This window comes from Abramis brama, assembly GCF_963993115.1.
Source record: "Abramis brama genome assembly, chromosome: 7".
Classification (NCBI taxonomy): Eukaryota; Metazoa; Chordata; class Actinopteri; order Cypriniformes; family Leuciscidae; genus Abramis; species Abramis brama.
The window spans coordinates 5,854,867-5,875,190 of record NC_139969.1 but is presented as its reverse complement, the minus strand read 5'-3'; the positions used below and the strand labels follow the sequence as shown (position 1 = coordinate 5,875,190).

General features: G+C 35.9%; 1 protein-coding gene across 2 annotated transcripts; it reads right to left on the bottom strand.

Moving 5' to 3' along the window:
• Positions 1-19: 19 nt before the first annotated feature.
• Positions 20-19,616, bottom strand: ahrrb (aryl-hydrocarbon receptor repressor b). 2 transcript variants are annotated; one of them, XM_084121117.1, is made up of 8 exons: positions 19,499-19,616; positions 18,434-18,615; positions 5,845-5,942; positions 5,530-5,619; positions 3,261-3,366; positions 2,877-3,010; positions 2,492-2,676; positions 20-1,471 (listed from the first exon to the last, which is right to left on the bottom strand). In XM_084121117.1, exons 1-8 carry the CDS (start codon positions 19,558-19,560, stop codon positions 568-570), a joined length of 1,761 nt encoding a protein of 586 aa, XP_083977243.1. In that variant the 5' UTR covers positions 19,561-19,616; the 3' UTR covers positions 20-567. The 2 variants fall into 2 exon arrangements, with proteins under 2 accessions (XP_083977243.1, XP_083977242.1); XM_084121116.1 differs by having other exon boundaries at positions 27-1,471; positions 2,877-3,013.
• Positions 19,617-20,324: the final 708 nt, after the last annotated feature.

Genomic DNA, 20,324 nt, shown 5'->3' with positions numbered 1-20,324 from the left:
ATCTAAAATGCAATAAAATATATTTTCACTAGGGAAATGATCTTTATTTGTCTGTCCACTTTTTTACCTCATGAATATGACATACATGTAAATCCAAGTAAAGGGACAAAATACAAAACATCTCAAAAACCTATCCGATTCAGAAGACAACCTGAGTATTGTATTTGGTTTAACAGTCTGGCTTTATATAGAATAACTTTCTAACTAGTTTTGTATGTCCGGAGGGAAATACCAGTGCTTGCAAGGCAGAAAAAGAATAGGTTTAGGTTTAGGTTTAGGAATAAATAAAATGCTGCTATAGAGCTGCTTTACTGTTGTCATGACATCTTGATTTCTGGTGAGAAATCACAATTCGGCATGCAAACATGACAATCACTCTTGGGTGTAGATTTTAAATTCAAAACATTCTTTCAATGTAAGCCAATGGGAGATTTTCACATTTTAATCTTAAATTTCTAACGTACCAAAGACTGAAATTTTGTAGGTTAAGCAATTCAGGCTGAATTAAAAGCACAAATTTGTGGATAAGAAGAGTAGAAAGAAGATGTGTTGACATGGTCACAGAGTTCACTGCATGTAAACGTAAGGGTTTGCTTTGTGTAGAATAGCATTCACAGTGGAAGTTGAAGTAATATTTTGTTGCACATGCCCTTGACTAACATCCCGACACCAAGGTGGAGAGTCGTCAGGCTCTCGTTTAATCGTGTTCAGCAGGTTGCGACTCCTGAACTCGTAAGTCAGCCGGATATCATGCTGCATGTAGCTTTTATGATCTGTGGAGGCATTTGCGAACACACATGTGTCCTGACTGCCGGTCGGCTGGTAAGAGTGATTCAGGTCTTTGTTCAGGACACACTTAAGAGGTCTGCTGACTCCCGCACACAGATACTTGTGTGCATTGATGGGAGCATTGATGGCAGCTTTGCCATTTTGATATGGAGTACAGCAGTCATGATATTCAGCCTCCGTTTTCACCTGTGCATATTCAGGGCGCCAGAGCATCCCGTATGCGTTACACACGTTTTCAGAGTCGGAATCTTGTTCGGTCTTAATTGCCGCTTCAGGAAGCATATTAAAACATTCATTCTGCATCATGCACATTCTCTCCACCTTCCCCTCGATGCAATAACCTTGCACCTTCTGCAATTCTGTGTTGCAACCATTTCGTAATTTTCCAGAATGGCCGTGTTTATAGAAGCTTCCAGGTACCAGGTAGTTTTCACTGGAGTCCGTGCGCAAGGCAACAGGACAGCGGGCGTCCCACGAGGCATCGACACCCTGCAACCTAGAGACGCCCAGAGTGGAAACACAGAAGTTGAGCGGCTCATCTTGGGTTTTGCAGCCCTCTCCTCTGTACCTTGTGTTGGCCAGGGCTGACCATGAACCATCAAGACCCGATGTGTTCGTCCAGTTGACACGTAGCACGTCTTCACTGTCAAATGAGCCGCAGGAAACTCGTTGCCTTTTATCACTGAAGAAGGTAGAAGTTAAACTGATTAAAAGACAATTTCTTGAGTACATCTGTGTGTCCTTTACAAAGTAGCCGTGTTTTTGGATACTACTATGATTGAGTACTGTGTAAAAACCATAGTACATCAATATGGTAATCAGTACCGTTGTACACTACCATCCAAAAGTTTTGGGTCGGTACGATTTTTTAATGTTTTTGAAAGAAGTCTCTACTGCTCACTAAGGCTGCATTTAATACAGTAAACCAATTTAAAAGAAGGGTTTTCTATATGAATATATTTTATTCTGGTGTAATTTATTCCTGTGATCAAAGCTGAATTTTCAGCATCATTACTCCAGTCTTCAGTGTCACATGATCCTTCAGAAATCATAATAATATGCTGATTTGCTGCCCAAGAACAATTTCTTATTATTATCAATGTTAAAAACAGTTGATACCGTGATACTTTTTTTCAGGATTCATTGATGAATAAAAATAAAAATCTTTTGTAACATTATAAATGTCTTTACTGTCACCTTTCATATATTAGCTGAATAAAAGCATTCATTTGACCCCCAAACTCTATGGTAGTATATATATCAAAAGTACCATCTGTGACCTTTGCTTTTATAAACTACCCTGGCACGAAATTGACCCTATTTACTTTCTTACCGTGCACAATTAATTACAAAAATTATTGTTCTCAAAATCTTTCATCAAAATGTAATACTTTCATGTGGATAAAATACATAAGTTTTATTTACCATGTTTTACCTCAATTTTAATTCAATTTTAATTTACCTCAGTTTTAATTCAAATGAGTTATTAATGCAGTTTTATGATGATTTTAATTGTATTCAAATAATTTTTCTGCATTTAAAAACAATTGAATGCAATTTAAATTGAATTATTGGGGAAAACTGACTAATTTAGCTAGAAAAATAATAAAAAGTAAGAATAAAACACAACATCCGTTTTTCTTTTCCATATTCATAATTATATGCAAAACTGCAATGCATAGACAAGAATGTGAATGTGTACCTGTTGCCAGAGCGTTTGTGTTTGCCCTTCATCATCATACTCTTCATCTTTAGCTCCGTGATGAAGGGCAGTACTAGAGGAACGGCCACACAAAACAGAGCAAGCTGGGGCGGCAGCAAAGACCCTGAGACCGTCTTCCTCCTCTGACCCTGCAGGAACTTCAGGCTGCCCTGAAACTGCAGGTTCTACAGGAGACGAGAGCAAATCAGAGCGAGACAGACTCAGTGGATAGAGTACTGGCAACATGAACATGTGGGAAGGTCTGAGGCCCCTAATTCGGCATGAAACAGAAGTTGCGATACTCTTTTCTTCCCTATTGTAACGTATTTCCAAATGTGAACCGGCTTCTTGAACAAGAAAAAACTGTCGTGATTTCATGACTGACCAGGAAGCCGGAGGTGCTGTCCAGCAGGCATCGCACTCGAGAGACGAAACACCGCGTGAGGAACGGAGACAGTTCAGGAGGAACACCGTCAGGCTCCTCAGCGCTATACAGATGACCCATCACAACATCCTCATCTACTAGAACACACATTCACACAACACATAGTTCAGAAACACATGACTCGGGTGTGTAATGACAGATGTATGAAGTGAAATATACTGTAGTCACTCCTTTTCATGCAATTATGAGACAGCTGGAGCTTATAAGCTTCAAAATAGATGCAAAAGCAATATAAAAGTGTTATAAAAAAATATGCATATTATTTTAGAAGACTTGGAATATTGCACATGTATTATATAGGGTTAATGGTAATTACACACACACCAGTGTCTTGCTGGCCAGGGTTCATCGCCCAGTGGAGCTGCCTCTCAAACTCCTGTCGCTCCGCCACATGGACATAATCGAAGACCTTCTGATGCATCACGTCTGTCTGCCAGACAAGATCACACACACCGACACAAAACCAGAGAATGTTCATTTCTTAAGCGTTTTAGCTCCCACATCGGTGTGTTTTGTGTTATCGGCTGCTGCACTGACCTGCGCGCAGTTGTGTGAGCCACACACAATGCAGTGACCAAATGTCTCTCAGTCAACACCACAAGTTTATATGGTCTAATTCAGTTTTATGCTAAACCACATTAGAAACATTACTCATCAAAATTTCCTTGTGGAGTCACTTCAACTGCTGGTAAAACATTCATAAGCATTTTAGATCCTGAGGTTCCTGGCAGACAGTTGAATGTATTCATAATTCATGCAATTATTCTTGTGCATTTGCTTCGGTTACTATTAATAAGCAGTCAGATGCCAGAGCTGTGGCACAGAGAGTAGTGCATCACTAAGAGCGGACATATTAAGAGCTGTTGTGCTCAACCTGTGTTTGAGTTCAACCTAGGTCATGTAGCCAGTAGCGGTCTTTGCTATGTTTCACCCGTTTCACTTGAACAGAAGGGGTCTCTGTCCGTGCTCAAAAACGGGGACTCGGGGCAAAAATGCCACCAAAATTAATAACCCCATACCCTATTGATAGCCTATTGATTTTATACAACAGTTCAATAAACAAGAAGTGAATGTTAGGTAACAAATCCACAGTAGAGCCATTGTGCGACTCAGAGCAACTGAATGAGGCCACATTTTGAAGGAATCGTTTGACTGAATGACTGAAGACTCACTCGTTAAGAAAATGATTTTTTCCTTTGTTTAATTTTATATATTTATTTATTTTTATTTAGACTGTACGCACTTAAAACACGACGTTATGAGATCGCTGGATGAGGATAAACTTCTTATTATAGGATAAAAAAGCCAAGTTCTAAACGTCAAAATCAGAGCGTGTTAAACATTTCCTCTTGATGTAGCCTATTCATATTCATATTGTATTAAAACACTTATCTAATCCCTGTTCTCTCAATTTTCTTTGCCCTCATGGTGCTCGCTGAGGGGCTGAGAGAATGATGAAGATTGAATGTTGATTTTGGTTTCGTGATTGTAATGTGTGGATAGTGGTAGATAGAATGTGTTTATAAATAGACTATTAAGAGTGAAATAAAGAGTTAACGATGATTAATATAACAGATACTAAAGTAATTGCATACATTATTTTCTTTTTTGGGGTGATGGGGGGGGGGGGGGGGGGGGGTGATGGGGGCCTCAAACTGTTATTCTCTGCTAATTAAATTAGCACTCAGAACCTTCAAACTGCTTTCTCATGTATAATGTATGCTTGAAGCCACGAATCCCTTTTCACAGCCCCATGTGTTTGTTGCGTGACACCAGGGCAGCTTGCATGCGGACAGACGTGTCTCTACACTGAAGAAAAACAAAAGCCTTAAAATACCAGGCCATACCCTCTGTTCATAAACAATAAACTCTGTCTAAAATATTCAACCTTCCCTTTACTTTCCAGTGTGGGAATGCAAGGCTTTCTGCAAACTTTGATGACTAACCATCTCATGACAAACTATCACAGTTTCAACAAGGATCCAAACAAGTTTCCTCCTTGGAAGAGAAGGTTTGTTTGCTGAAGAAGCCTGACTCTTTGAAGGCGATGAGAAAGTCTTAAATTAGCCAAGGACTGAAAAAACTTAACTATTTTTACACATTCTGGTGGAGAAGGCCTATAACACAGATGTTGTGGTTATTTCTTGCGTAGCCACACATGATTTTTGTTTAGATTTCTCTGATGATACAGGAATTTTATTTGAGAACTGTTTTTAAAAGTTAAAATGGATAACACTGGATTTCAATATTATTTTTTTGGATTGTCACGCATGAAAGCTAAATACACATTCTTTTTACCCTCCCTCTTAAATAATAAATTAATAAAATCTTTTAAAAATATAAGAGCGGTAAACATTGAATGAAAAGGCATTACATCTAACATATTTAATCAAAAGAATACATTATATAATATATTAATAAAAAAAAATATATAAAATAAAAAGTAAAAGGATTATATATATATATACATATATAAAATAAATAAATAAACGTGAGCATCTGAACAAGTTACATGCTATTTTAGATCATAACCATTCCATTATTCCTATGCATGTACTTCTAGAGTATAGGTTTTCATTTGATGGTTTATTACCTGATGAAATCCCAGGTAGTCAACGATAGTGGTAGATGCATAAAAAATAACACCATCTGAGCTCACGACCAGTGCAAATCCAGAGAGAGACTACAAGACACACACACAAAAAAACTGATTATTGTGGGAAATGTGTAAATATGGAATGCTTGTCAATATTTTTGCACAATGTTAGTGACATGATTAAACCTTTCACTTAAACTCTGATTTTTAGACTTCGGAAGACAAGACAATAAACAACAATAAACAATTTCTTTGACAATAAACAATTCCTGAAGTGTAATGAAGGATGTTTAGAGTAGAACTATAACACACCTGTAGGAGAAGATCACTCTCTACAACACGGGGCAGAATCTCTTTCCGGTGCTCTGGGATCGAGGCATCACTGCTGAGATCTTCTTTTTCTTGGACCGCTGTGAGGAACAAGAGCACATGAGACAGAGAACCATGGACATGTCACAGGAAAATATATTATGACCAGAATTTCTGCATAAACATTTCTGATATCAAATCATGCTAATAAAAACATTCATTAAACATTTTACAGTGATTTCTTTTTTTTATTATTGTTTAAACAAAGATTGTTTATAGGAAACCCATTTTGTCTCACAAATAAAGAAAACCAAGACAATCACTGCTTCACAAGAACAAATCCCACTGATCATTCTTTTTCATTAAGCAATCCATATTGGATGCGCTTTCCCAATTTCACAACTGGTTGAGACTGATTCCAAAGCAGTGAAAAGAAAGCCTTTCTTGTGACAACCCAAGTGCTCTTTGTTAGCTGTGCTAACCAAAAATGAGCAAGAAAAAAAACAAAATCTTGAAATAATTCAGAATTATTTTTTTTCTTTAGTTATTTTTGTGGGCACTTCATGCCAAACATAAGAACATCAAAGCAAAGAAGATAACCACAAACAGTCTAAGATGTGATGTTTACACAACTCAAATATCATCATTCATTTATTAACCATTTCAGTCATATTCGACTCTTGGTGTTTCTTTGGGCCATGTCTTGCCATTCACAAGAGACTGTCCTTTTCTTGGAGATGATGTTTGAAACTGAAGGAAACCGGAGCACCTGAAGGAAACGAGAACCGGGGATCTTCTTGCTGGGAGGCGACACTGCCACCCACTGAACCACTGTGCTATTTTAAAGGTTCATAATTTTGCATAAACTCTTACAATAGATTTACATGCATCCAAGGTTAAAAAACACTTTCATTTTCATATAATATTCATTGCAGCATCATCTAATTTCTCAAATTGTCTTAACCCTTCCTTTCTTATGCCTACTGTGCTCTCATTGGTCAGATGACCCAGACTGTTGTGATTGGTCTACCGCTTACAGCATTTTTCAGGGAAATAAATGCCCATCACCATACCTGAATTTCAGATCTTCCTCAGGACTTGTATAAACAGTGATAAGAACAGTAACAATGGTGTTAGTTTCACCGTATCAATTCGAGTCTTCATCAAAGCCACTTGAAGGCAAGCCTGCAAGGTTAGCCAAAAAAACGTAAATGTGATCCGCAGGGAAGGAGACCAGAGGCCGTTTTTTAATGGATGTCAATGGAGGAGAGGCTTCACTACACTGAATAAGCTGCTTTTGTGGGAAAACGGCTTATTTAATTAATCGACAGCCCATCGGCTAATCTTCAACATATTTGCTCTTAAAGGGGTGGTTGAATATGATTTCACTTTTCTAACTTTAGTTAGTGTGTAATGTTGCTGTTTGAGCGTAAACAACATCTGCAAAGTTACAACGCTTAAAGTTCAAAGAAAAGGGAGATATTTTCTTAAAAAGAAGAAAAAAAGAAATAGCTTTTTATGGACTTCAACAAACGGCTGGTAGAGACTACACGACATTCCTCCTGGGTTAGTGACATTACTAACCCTAAAATTTGCATAAACCCCACCCCCGGAACACGATTTATAGATTATCATGACAGAATATGTAAATCAATGACTAGAACAGGGTTCACCAATCTCGGTCCTGGAGGGCCGCTGTCCTGTAGAGTTTAGCTCCAACACACCTGTTTGAAAGTTTCTAGTATGCCTAGTGAGACCTTGATTAGCTGGTTCAGGTGTGTATAATTGGGGTTGGAGCTAAACTCTGCAGGACAGCGGCCCTCCAGGACCGAGATTGGTGAACCCTGGACTAGAAGGTAACTACACATAAGTTACATAAATTCATTAACTAACCATTCAGAAATGTCCTATTGCATTCTACATGTTGTCACTTCTTCTCGAGTCTCTCCATCTTTGTCTGAATCTGGTTTGAACATAAAAGGCTAAAAGTTTTTGAAATTTTCAGTGCATGTCTGTGTGAGGTAAAAGGACACAAGTTGTTGTAGCTCCGCCCCCTGTGCCAGGAGCAGCAGCTCATTTGCATTTAAAGGAACAGACACAAAAACATTGCGTTTTTGTTCACCCTCAAAAAGTGACAATTTTAACATGCTATATAAAAATATCTGTGGGGTATTTTGAGCTAAAACTTCACATACACACACTGGGGACATCAAATACTTATTTTACATCTTGTGAAAAGGGCATTATACCACCCCTTTAAACATTATTTTTAGTTTACACCCAAAAAAATGCTATTTTATAAGTGAAGTCAGGGACAATTGTGTGACAGGTATGATTTAGTCTAGGCACTTCTCATTCATTTTTATGGTATCCACAAACAGTGATTGACTGTCGCACAACTCTGAATGAAATTCAATGGCGTCACGGCTGTAATGTGATTGGTTATCAAAGCACACGTGGATTGAAGTTAGCCGTTATGCTTTCTCCAATGGTGAAGCCACGGACCCTCGTATCTCCCAATAATAAGACCATCTGTCCGCATCCTTTGAAAGTGCAATTGCTTTCGCAGAAATGAAAACAGCGTCTTTTAAAATAACTCCATTTGTCATGCATGATGATATTTTAAACTTTGCAGATCTTTTAACTTAACATACAGTTATATTATACACTACATGAAAGATGATATATGAAAAATAATAGGGGTACTTAAAAGGGATAGTTCACCCAAAAATTAAAATGATCCCATAATTTACTCACCCTCAAGCCATTCTAGGTGTAAATGACTTTCTTCTTTCAGCCAAACACTAGCTATATTAAAAAAAAATATCCTGGCTCTTCCAAGCTTTATAATGGGACTGAATAGTAACATGGATCATTTTGAAGCCTAAAAAAGCACATCCATCAATGGATATAATGGATATCCATGGATATTAATATAACTCAGATTGTGTTTGGCTAAAAGAAGAAAGTCATATATACCAAGGATGGCTTGAGGCCAGGGGAGTAAATTATGGTATGATTTTAATTTTTGGGTGAACTAACCCTTTAAGAACAAGGATATGCAAAATATTCAAGATACTAAAATTGGTGTCGTGAAATGCTCCCTGCTAATCATTTTATGCAGGTCTGTGGTAAGAAAAACAGCGCAAGTCAAATAGGGAGGGGCTGTAATGTTCAGAGTCCACCCCATTTATGTCTGCCTATGCCAAATCTAAATATTTTATCATTCAAACACTCCACAAAAACCTGTGCTCACTAACATGAGGGAAATCTCCAGCATCTCTCCCCAAAGACTCGTTCTCCATTCATTCACTTCACGTCTGCTGCCAAACAAGCTAAAATCTGCAGGTGGATGAGCAACTTTTCACAAAATGGCAGAAATGGCTTTTAAAAGCAGCCCATTTCACTGCTGGGATGTTTTGATGAGGGGAAGGAAATAAAAAACAGATCTGCTCTTGACAATTGAGGTTAGATTTACGAGCAGATGTGTTTGTGTGCTAGCTATTACGCAGTAAAGAATGGACTCACTCTATAACCTTTTTCCCCTCTTACTTTTAAATTGCTACTTGCTCAATGTCTCAAAAAAAAAAAAAAAAAAAAAAACTCTCATGAAGTTTAAGCACAGCACACTTAAAGGGATAGTTCACATAAGAAAAAAAAAAGATAATTCTGTCATCATTTATTCACTATCATGTCATATTTTTTTTGATTAATGTTTTAACTTTTATGTCTATGTAATGAAAGTAGGGTCTTGACTCATTTGTGCATTGCTGGTTTCCAGAGCTCTGATGGACAGATAATTAGATAATTTTCTCTGGAGTTCCTCTGAGGTCAGGCTCTGGTGTACTACAGTCACGCAAACCCTGCTATACAGGCTCTTAAAGGGCCAGCGCTCAATTTAAAAATGAATGAAAACTGAACAAACTGAAGCCCTATTCGCACGGGATTAGTATTATCTGGGGACCTCGTGTGATTTAGAAATGACTCACCCCACATCTGAATTTCGTATGGCGCATTCACACGGGATAAGCGAAGCCTGTGACTTTACATGAATTTACTGACTTATCTCCCAGATATGATGTCAATAGGCTATTGCTTGGAAATGTCTTGTCGTTATTATAGGTCTAGCTGTATGATATATCATAAACAGAAGAATGTTCCTATTGCATGCTGTTATACATGTCATTCATCTCCATCTAATCATGGTTTCAGCTTTCTCTTTCTGCAAATTGTATAGTTGTATGGTATCATGGTGTATAGCGATATGACTCAGCACCCAAAATACTATCAAACAGCGAAATATGGTAGGTCATTTGTGGGGGAATTTTTACTTTACAAATTACAGACATGGCCGATTCGCACGGGAAAAAGATCACAGACAACCTCCGCAATCATTACAAATGACTCGAGGTCACCAGTAATACTTATCCTGTGCGAATTGGGCTTAAGAGACTGACTGAATGACAGTCTGTCTATCCATCCGTCCGTCCATCCATCCATCCATCCATCCATCCATCCATCCATCCATCTATCTATCTATCTATCTATCTATCTATCTATCTATCTATCTATCTATCTATCTATCTATCTATCTATCTATCTATCTGTCTGTCTGTCTGTCCATCCACTCTATCCATCCATCCATCCATCCATCCATCCATCATTTTGGGTAAGATTTTTTAAATGTTTTTTTTTAATCTCTAATGCTCACAAAAGCAACATTTCTTTGAACAAAAAATTACAGTAAAAACATTTACATTGTCAAATATTACTACAATTTAAAATAACTTTTCTATCTTCTGTAACATTATGATTGTCATTACTGTCACTTTTGAATAATTTAATGCATCCTTCCTTGCTGAATGAAAGTATTAATAGCTTTCCAAAAACAGCTTACTGACCGCAAACATTTGAACAGTTGTGTGCATCTATCTATCTGTCTGTCTTTCTATTCACTTAAGAATTCATTTAAATTGTTTTCCGGTCAATTGGTCACATGACACAAACATAACAGACCACTGCAGAGGCACATGCATTCCAATGGGAGATTATTTCACATCACTAGCACTGACAACAATGGCTCTCCAACTGAACGTGGGTTAACCTTACCAAAGAGAGGTCAACTTGTGCCTTTTGTGAACTAATGGTTGTTGCGTGAGAGAACCCGTGTTTGGAAACAGTCTTCGCATGAGATCATGCTTTAGACTGCTGGCACACGGCAACATTATTCACAAAACAGTCTGGTTTTACATGACGGTTATTATAAATTCTGTTTTATTGAGCATTGCATATAGATTGTAAATCTTTTCCAGGAATGCCAATCCCTAAATGGCATATATAATGAATAAAACAAAGCACAGGGAAGTGAAAAATGTCATTTATTTAGTAAATGTTTTTAAACATCTCTGATAGTCTGTGTCCAAGCTGCATAACAGGAGTGAAAAACAGTTAAAGGGAAAGAGGGGGCTAAACGTGTGCAAGAAGAAAATAAAAGAATTTGCAAAAGGACTCATGTCTCATGTTGTGCAGTTGTAATGCAACAGAACAAGCTTAATGGCAAACTTCTCTATGACGTATCTGGGTCATTTTTACAAGCCGTTCGCACGACATCGTGTGCAGAGGAACTGCCTTCTGGTTCCCAACAAACAGGGACCCCATTAATGTTCTTACTGAGAGGTTTTGATGTTGACAACAAATATCTCAACTCTTCTTTTTTATGCTGCACTTTGGTGCAAACAAAGAGCTGTTTGAATGAGGGTGACAGAATACATAATACTAGCAATTATGAGGGAATTAAACAAAATTCTCAATGGATGCACATACAACACAACATAAATAAAGATAAAAGATTGATTCAAGGTATAAGATCAGGGAATTCTCATGGGGGGGGATCCTCAATCCCATGCTAAAACAGATGTTTGGAGACTCACGCACATGCATGATGCAGGACGCTTGGATCATTTATCAGCTTCTAGCACACACTCTCACATGATGAAAACAAACAGAGGAATGTTTCCAGGACAGAGTCGCGAGATGGAATTTTCCTGATCTGCACGCTATACGAATTTGCCAAGGAGGGTCTGGTGTCTGCCAAACGCACAACTGTGAATTCTCTGGAAAAATGTGAACATAATACTGGACGCTCTGTATGGAAGGGCACCAGAGCAACATCATTCCCTCAGGAAGACCAATCAGACCTGATGCTGTCATCCCTGTGTTCAACTCATGACAAATTCAGCATAATATATTGATTTAAAAATATGGAAAAAAGAAAATTACAAATGATTGCGCTTCTCTAAAGGGTTCTGAATATCACTAACAATGTCTCAAACTGTGCTCAGATTTGCCAAGATACTAAAATCTAAAATATCTCAAAAACTTTTCCCATTAAATTCTTCCAAGATGGAATAAGTTTTTGATCTAGCTTAAACATTACCATTCAAAAGTAAGACATTTTTTAAAGAAATCCTCATTTATCAAGGATGCATTAAATTGATCAAAAGTGACAGACATTTTTAAAGCTTCAAAATATTTATTTACCTTTAATAAAAGTTTAATAATATTAATAAAATATTGAGCAGCACAACTGTTTTCAACATTGATAATAAGAAATGTTTCTTGAGCATCAAGTCATCATATTAGAATGATTTCTGAAGGTCCATTTCAAGACTGGAGTAATGATGCTGAAAATTCAGCTTTGCATCACAGGAATAAATTACATTTTAAAATATATTCAAATAGAAAACAATTATTTTAAAGTGTAATAATATTTTACAATATTAATGTTTTTACTGTATTTTTTTAATCAAATAAATGCAGCCTTAGTGATAATAAGAGATTTCATTCAAAGTGATTGTACCAACCAAACTTTTGACCGATTGTGTACATATCAGTTTTATAGCTCTATATTTATAATGCATATCCATTTTTTAAGCCAAAGAACACAGAAAATATAAATATAAAATATATTTATAAAATTATATTTTATATTTATAAAATATAAATTAATAAATTAAATGAAACTATTGAAAGCTCTCATAAGTTATATGGAAGGGCAAAATGCAAGCAAAAAAAATGTCCTTTTGGATTGAACACTTGGAAACCAAAACTTATTTTATAAATCATCCCAAAAACATGCAGTCAAATTATGCTTACATCATTATATAATGATAAAATTTTGATTATGATTACTACATTATATCATTTGAAATGATGGTGGTGATGAGACATTTACAAATAAGTACAAAAATGTGTACACATTTTACACAATATTTATTTAATTAACTCAAAAAACAAAACAAAAAAAAGATGCAAGAATAAACAGTGTTTATTCATTGACAAAGCTGTAGATGTTAGAACATGGCTTGGTGTATTACAGGAAAAACTGAAAATGTAAAAAACATTCAATCCCGTGGTTATCAAACGGTCATATGTGGCCACTAAAAGTGGATTGTGAATGAACTAAACAGAAGGATCAAAGCTGATCTGCATCTTCCCCCTCTTAGTGCTTTTCTCGGGACGGGGACTTTGCCAGGCTGCAGTCACGCAAACACTCCCTAGGAGCCAGTGGAGCATTCATTACCCATAACCCCCTTCACTTCAACATCCCACACACTCTCGTTCTCTCTCTGTGAATCTCAATTACTCCCTCATGTGCAGTTTAAGTTGTTATTCACGCACTGCAACTAACATTCAAAGTAGATTAACATTTCTTGAAACAATACAGAGCTTACAATTGCTTTAAATATTTAAGCTGAGGTTTTAGACTCAAATTAAATGCCACGTCAATAAACACTGTCTTATTCATGACACTCAGCATGCATCTTGTTTTCTGGCGGGGAAAAACCCCCCCACATAATACAGCCTGTCGTCGTCCAAGCAGTGTAAAACAGCTATTGATGGTCATATGAATTTATGAAAGAAAAGTCCAATAAATGAATATGTAAAAAAAATGCACACACACAAAAAAAACTACAAACGTGTATTCATTTTAATTTATTATATATAAACCTTTTTAAGAAATAATTCAACCAAAAATGTAAATTCATGTTTCAAACCCACCTCAAAAAATGCATCATTAGTTTTGCAATAACAAGTTTAAATTGTGTGAACTATTCACCCAGAATTGACAATTTCCAAATGTGCATTTCATTTCTTTCTTCAATAGAAAAGTAGATATTTTGAAGAATAATGTTGAGAAATTTTCAAGAATTTACTTCTTATATGGATAGGAAAAATTATTATTGTTATTTATTCTTTTCTTTAAAAAAAAAAAAAAATCTCCTAAAGAAAGGGAGACATACCGGTTTGATTAACATGAAAATGAGAATTTCTTTGACAGAATATTGTAGAGCTAGCAAAAAAAAGAAAACTACCACAAACGTGTATTCATTTTAATTTTATATTATATTATATTATATTATATTATATTATATTATAGAGCCTCTGTGCGCTGGTTTTGAGCACATTTGTGTCTAATGCAGTGTTGGCAGTAACAAGAAGCTGCTGGAATTTTATATATATATATATATATATATATATATATATATATATATATATATATATATATATATATATATATATATACACACACACAATTTATATATATATATATAAACCCACCTCAAAATCATCATTACAGGTTTTGCAAGTATAAAGTTTATTTTAAAAAAACAGCTCCATACACACAGCACATCTATGGCTGAAATTAAAATTAAAACAATTTTGAATGGAGGATGTTTGTTAAGAGGTTTATGAATTAGCTGCATCTTATATATTTACATTATAAAAAAAATCATGCACATTTTTGTAACCATCAAGCTCATAATGACGATGATCATCATTAGTCTCATTATCATAGGCATTAGTGTGTGCAGTTCTCAATCCTATTAGCAGCCTCTGAGCGCCGGTTCTGAGCACATGTGTGTCTAATGCAGAGTTGGCAGTAACAAGAAGCTGCTGGAACTGGAAACAGACACATTGCATTTGGCCAATCTTTGCTATCATTAAACACTTCCCTTAAGGTGTCACTCTTAGTGACTTCACTTTGAGAGAATATAAAACAGGAACAAGATCCTATGCTCATGTTTTAATCAAAATGATGCAAGACAAGTTATACACTGAAGTTTAATACATTTGTTTAAATCACAAATCCTAAGTTTGAGCAATAATGGTCATATTAGCAAGCACTTAATGAGCATTTGCAATACATTAATTCATCCTGAAAGTTTGTGGGATCCGTTTATGCCCTCCACATCCTGAGAGGCCTGGAAATGTGTTTGAATTCACCTGGCAGTGTGACAATCATGATTGGATTATAATTGTATGGAACAAGCCTCTAAAAATGGTGTTGGATCAACCAAGATTTTCCTGCTGTGCTTTAAGGCTTGTGGTGGAGAAAGAAAACACAATGTGTCTGGACCAGACACAGCCTCGGTCATGCACAACTAATCTGCACGGTTCCTCGCGAGAACACAGAGGCTGAGAGGAGACGAATTAGGAGAAACTTCAATTCACGTACAACATTAAAGGAATAATTCACCCAGAACTGACCATTTCCAAATGTGCATTTCATTTCTTTCTTCCATGGAAAAGTAGATATTTTGTAGAATTTTCAAGAATTTACTTAAGAATAAGAATATATTGTAGAGCTATGAAAGTAGCAGCTCTGATTCTTTGGTCTTGGAAGAATTTGATGAGAAATATTTGAGCTCATGTTGAAATCTCTGACTTGAATCTCGTTGCAGTCTTGGAGAACATGCATGGGGAAAAAAAGAGAGATTTTTCTTTCCTAAAGTCAACACCCAACTCAATAAAGAACAGGAAAGTGTCGGATAAATAAGAGGTTTGTTAGTGGATTCATATCATTAGCAAAATATTGAATTACTGTACATTAAATAAATCCTTTCTACCTTTAGTTTTGCAAAGCAAATTCTTCAACTTGACAGTTTTTTCCATAACTTTTCCATGAAACCCTTTTTGATGACATTCCGGTTCACATTTTAATTTCCAATCTGGCTGGAATTTCTGACATATTTCTACACTGTCAAGGCCTTGGCTATAATTTATGGCTTGAATGAAGGTGACGGAAAACGAGAGCAGACCAAAAAATGCAAATCGCCTTGAGAAGATGAATTTGTTAAAATGCCAATGTTTGAACATAATACACACATCAATCTTATTTGAACTGAAAGATCAAGGTTGACACAAACCGAGATCCGTGATGGTTCATGTTTTTCAGGGTCGGATCGTGCATTATAAATGACTGTAGGTCTGTGAAATCTATCCAAAATCCCAAATACACAAACCATGTGCAAAAGCTCCTATAATAAATATATCCATTTAAATGCAGATTCCACTTATTGAGAACAAACAAGTGATGTAACATTGGAGAAACTAAATATGAAAAGACTAGTTAGTTTACAAGACAATTAATATTCAGTAATGTTATCGATTTAACGGCACTGACATTGTTCTAATCGGATTAGGACTAATTTGAATTGAACCGAGTTGGATAATGCCACCAGCCTTGCAAAATGAACACTGAACTGAAATGAATCAACACTGACCTGACTTGACCTGAATAATGACACTATTGTCTTCTGTAGAGCTGAAGCCGAATTCTTCATAACTGATTAATTTTACAACACCAACACTTATTTTCCTGTTTATCAATGTGATGCAACTTCGAAACAATATTGTATAAAACTATATAAATAACCTGACTCTATTTGCAAACTAAAAAGCTTCCCAAACATTGCATATGATCAGGGTTCGAATTATGATTTCATCTTTGTGGGGGTCTCTTTAAAAAAAGAAGAAAAAAGTAGCCTATGAGCAGGCGCGGTAGCTTAATAATGTAATATAAAAATATAAAAATTTGTAAATATAATACAAATTTAATAAAAAAGCGTTGGTAACACAATTCAATTTAAATAGTACATTTGGTTTGTCGTTTTAAGGGTTCAGTAGTAGAACATTTGTCAAACGCGTCAGAGGTTCTAGGTTCGAATCCGCACTCCTATAAGTTTTTTTTTTTTCATCAAATCCGATTATGTTTATAAGTGGTTCTATATCAGGCAGAGACACGTTTGTGTGCATTTTGTTTTGTAATTTTACTGGAACGAATAGAGAGTCTCCACAACGGATTGAAGCGCGCCCGAGTGAAGACTGTGCGCGAGCCACAAACAAACACAGTATCCGCGCCAATGATCGCAGCGGCACTTTTATCACTTGATTTAAGCATAAGGATGTACCGTAGTGTGATGACGATCCGAGATCCCGCGAGATCCATGTGTTTGGCATCTTGTCCTATCTTTTAAGTCATGCTACAGTAGTCTGAAGGAAAAAGTGCTTTATTTGTAATTTAAAATAATGGTGCTGATGATTTTTAGAGACCCCCACAGGTGTATGATTTTACTGCTTTCATAGGAGCTCATCCTCTCTCTATGGGAGCTCAGCTCCCACTGGCTCCCACGTAATTCGAACCATGCATATGATGCTGGACCCACATCTTTCCTACCTTTTTAGTTGATAAAGATCACTTGGTAACACTTTATTTTACAGTGTCTTTGTTACATATGTTACATGTACTTACCATAGTAATAACAGTAAATTATGCATAATTACATGCAACTAACCCTCAACCAAATCCTAATCCTACCCTAACCCTATAGTAAGTACATGTAGTTAATTAATATTACTCAGTACTTAAATGTATAATTACACTGTAACAATGACACCTTAAAATAAAGTGTAACCGATCACTTTTTTTTATTCCTCTCCATTACTTTATAAGCTCAAATACATTTGAGAGATGCAAAGCCCAAATACTGCCAGCTCTCCACACAGCCGCTCAACACTGATCCGTTTGGACACTCGGGCAATAAAACACGGTCACAACAAACAGCATGTGAGTGCAAGAGGGCAATCTCTACATGACACTGAGCGCTCATACACACAGCGACACATGGACCTGTCCTTATTAACACCTCCTGAAATAAATCCCATCACAAACACCATTTTTAACAGCATTTCTCACCAGCATGTTTGGTCAGCATCGCCACAAACTACAATTAAAATCTGTATTTAAGGTGAACTAATTCCTAAAGTTGTACTTTTGTTTTGTAAATAATTTAACATGCAAACTAAGAATATGAGCTTAAAAAAAACAAAAAAAACATGGGAAGAACATACTACTATTATCCAAAAACATTAAAACACAAAATTAATAATACAAAATTATATTAATAACTAGAAATCATGCATAATTACATCATGCATAATTACACCAAATCAAACCCTAATCCTAACCCTCAGTACATGTAGTTACTTAATGTTACTCAGTACTTAAACGTATAATTACAGTGTAACAAAGGCACCTTAAAATAAAGTGTTACCACAAATCAAATTTCAGCAGCTTAAGTGAAACACAAAGATGAAGATGTTTGGGTCAAATCAGGTCAGTTAACCAATACCAACTAAGTATCATTTATCTTAAAGCATTCTAATAATTGTTGGGGGCCAATGTATGATGCAAGTATGATGATGATGTTTTTAGCAGGCAAACTCTGAAGGAAACGTTCCTTCTTACCTTGAAAGAAGCTCTTCACTCTCAGGAAGCTGACGCTGAGTCTCAGCACTGAGAGTTTGTCCAGTTTGGAGATGACCTCTGCACTGAAGGGCAGCAGACTCGCCAACCGGTCCAGCTCTGCGTTCAGACGGTCACGGTGACGCTTGGACGGATTCGATTTTTGACCTGCTTTCTCTGGTTTCCTGATGACACAAACTATCATTTAATAATGTCACATTACAAACCTGGGTGGCATCAAATTCCACCACCACATTTACAAACAGCATGATACACTGATGTATTTATTTATGTATTTAAATTAATAATAATGCTTATTAACAATAATAATAACGCTTATTAACAATAATAATAACATATTTATTATTAATATCGACTTTCTATCATTGTTTTTGTTATTTGTTTTGATGCTGTCAATAATAAAGAGCCTTGAAAACATGTGTAACCCTCTACAATAAGGTCTCAATTGTTTTTACTAACAAACTAATGAGTAATACATTTGTTACAGTATTTAATAATCTTTGTTAATGTTAGTTTATAAAAATACAGCAGTTCATTGTTTGATCACAGTGCATTAACTAATGTTAACAAATACAACATCTGATTTCCATAATGTAGCCTATTAGTAAATGTTGAAATTAACATTAAGATTAATAATTGCTGTAGAAGTATTCTTCATGTTAACTATACAAGTAAAGTTAACTAATAAAACCTTATTGTAAAGTGCTATCTGAACATGAAACATTAAATAATAATTTTATTATAACCACTACTACCACTACTAGCCTACTACTACTACTACTACTAATGATAATAACAATTAATATACACATAATCAGTGACAGCTTTTTCTTGTTTTGATTTGTATTGACGGTTTGTCAATAACAAATTAAAAAAATGTCAAGAAAGAGCCAAGAAACGACATTAAATAAAACAATTAGGCTACTACTACTACTAATATTATTAATTTAAATATTTATTATCATTAGTGACGCATTTTACTTTCGTTGTTTTTATTATTGATGGTTTGTCAATAAAACAATTCCAGTAAACCGATAAATACTCAACTGTTTCTGAACAGGTTTTCTCCTTTTCCTTCCAGCATACAGACAGTCTCCGGGAGGAATCATTGTTCACTTGTCCAAAGATGTCAACACTGAAAACGAGCCTTTTTAGTTTCTGGCAAACATCTTTAAACATGTGGAAAAAAAGCAGAAAGGAACAGAATAAGGAGGCGTGGCGTGGGAGTGTAAAAACAATTATAGAGACGCAATAAAAGCGGATATGAACATTTTACAATATCAACTGACCTCACCGAAAATATAGATTGACAAGTCATATACCAAATAGCGAACATAAGTGAAACTCACCAAAATCCACATACAGCCGAAGATTGAGATGATGTAACGTTAGACTATTTGAAACGAAGACAAATCATCCTGAATGTCAATAAGTGGAATAAACTCTTGACATGACGGCGACATCACGCGAGCGTTGATGTTTTATACCCGCTCTCTTGCGGCGCGTCATTCAGGTGGAGGATCTCCGCGCGCGCCGCGCATCCTCACGCGAGCATTTACGCACGCACAGCGTCAACACTGTGAGCGACGCGAACAAACTAAACTCGTTCTGCTAAACTGAACCAGTGAATCTGCACAGCAAAGACATCACTGTGGAGAGAGAAACGCATTTAATCTAATTAAATGTATAATATTATATTAAAAGTGTCGAAAAGTGTGAGAGACTTAAAAGGGTTTTTAATAAGAACAAAATATAAGGAATATTTTTATAAATGACTTAATTAAAAATGTATACAACTAAAAATTATTTAGGCTACGACCCTCGTGTCGTGTGTGTGCATCGTTTATGTATAACTTTATAATATAATTTTAAA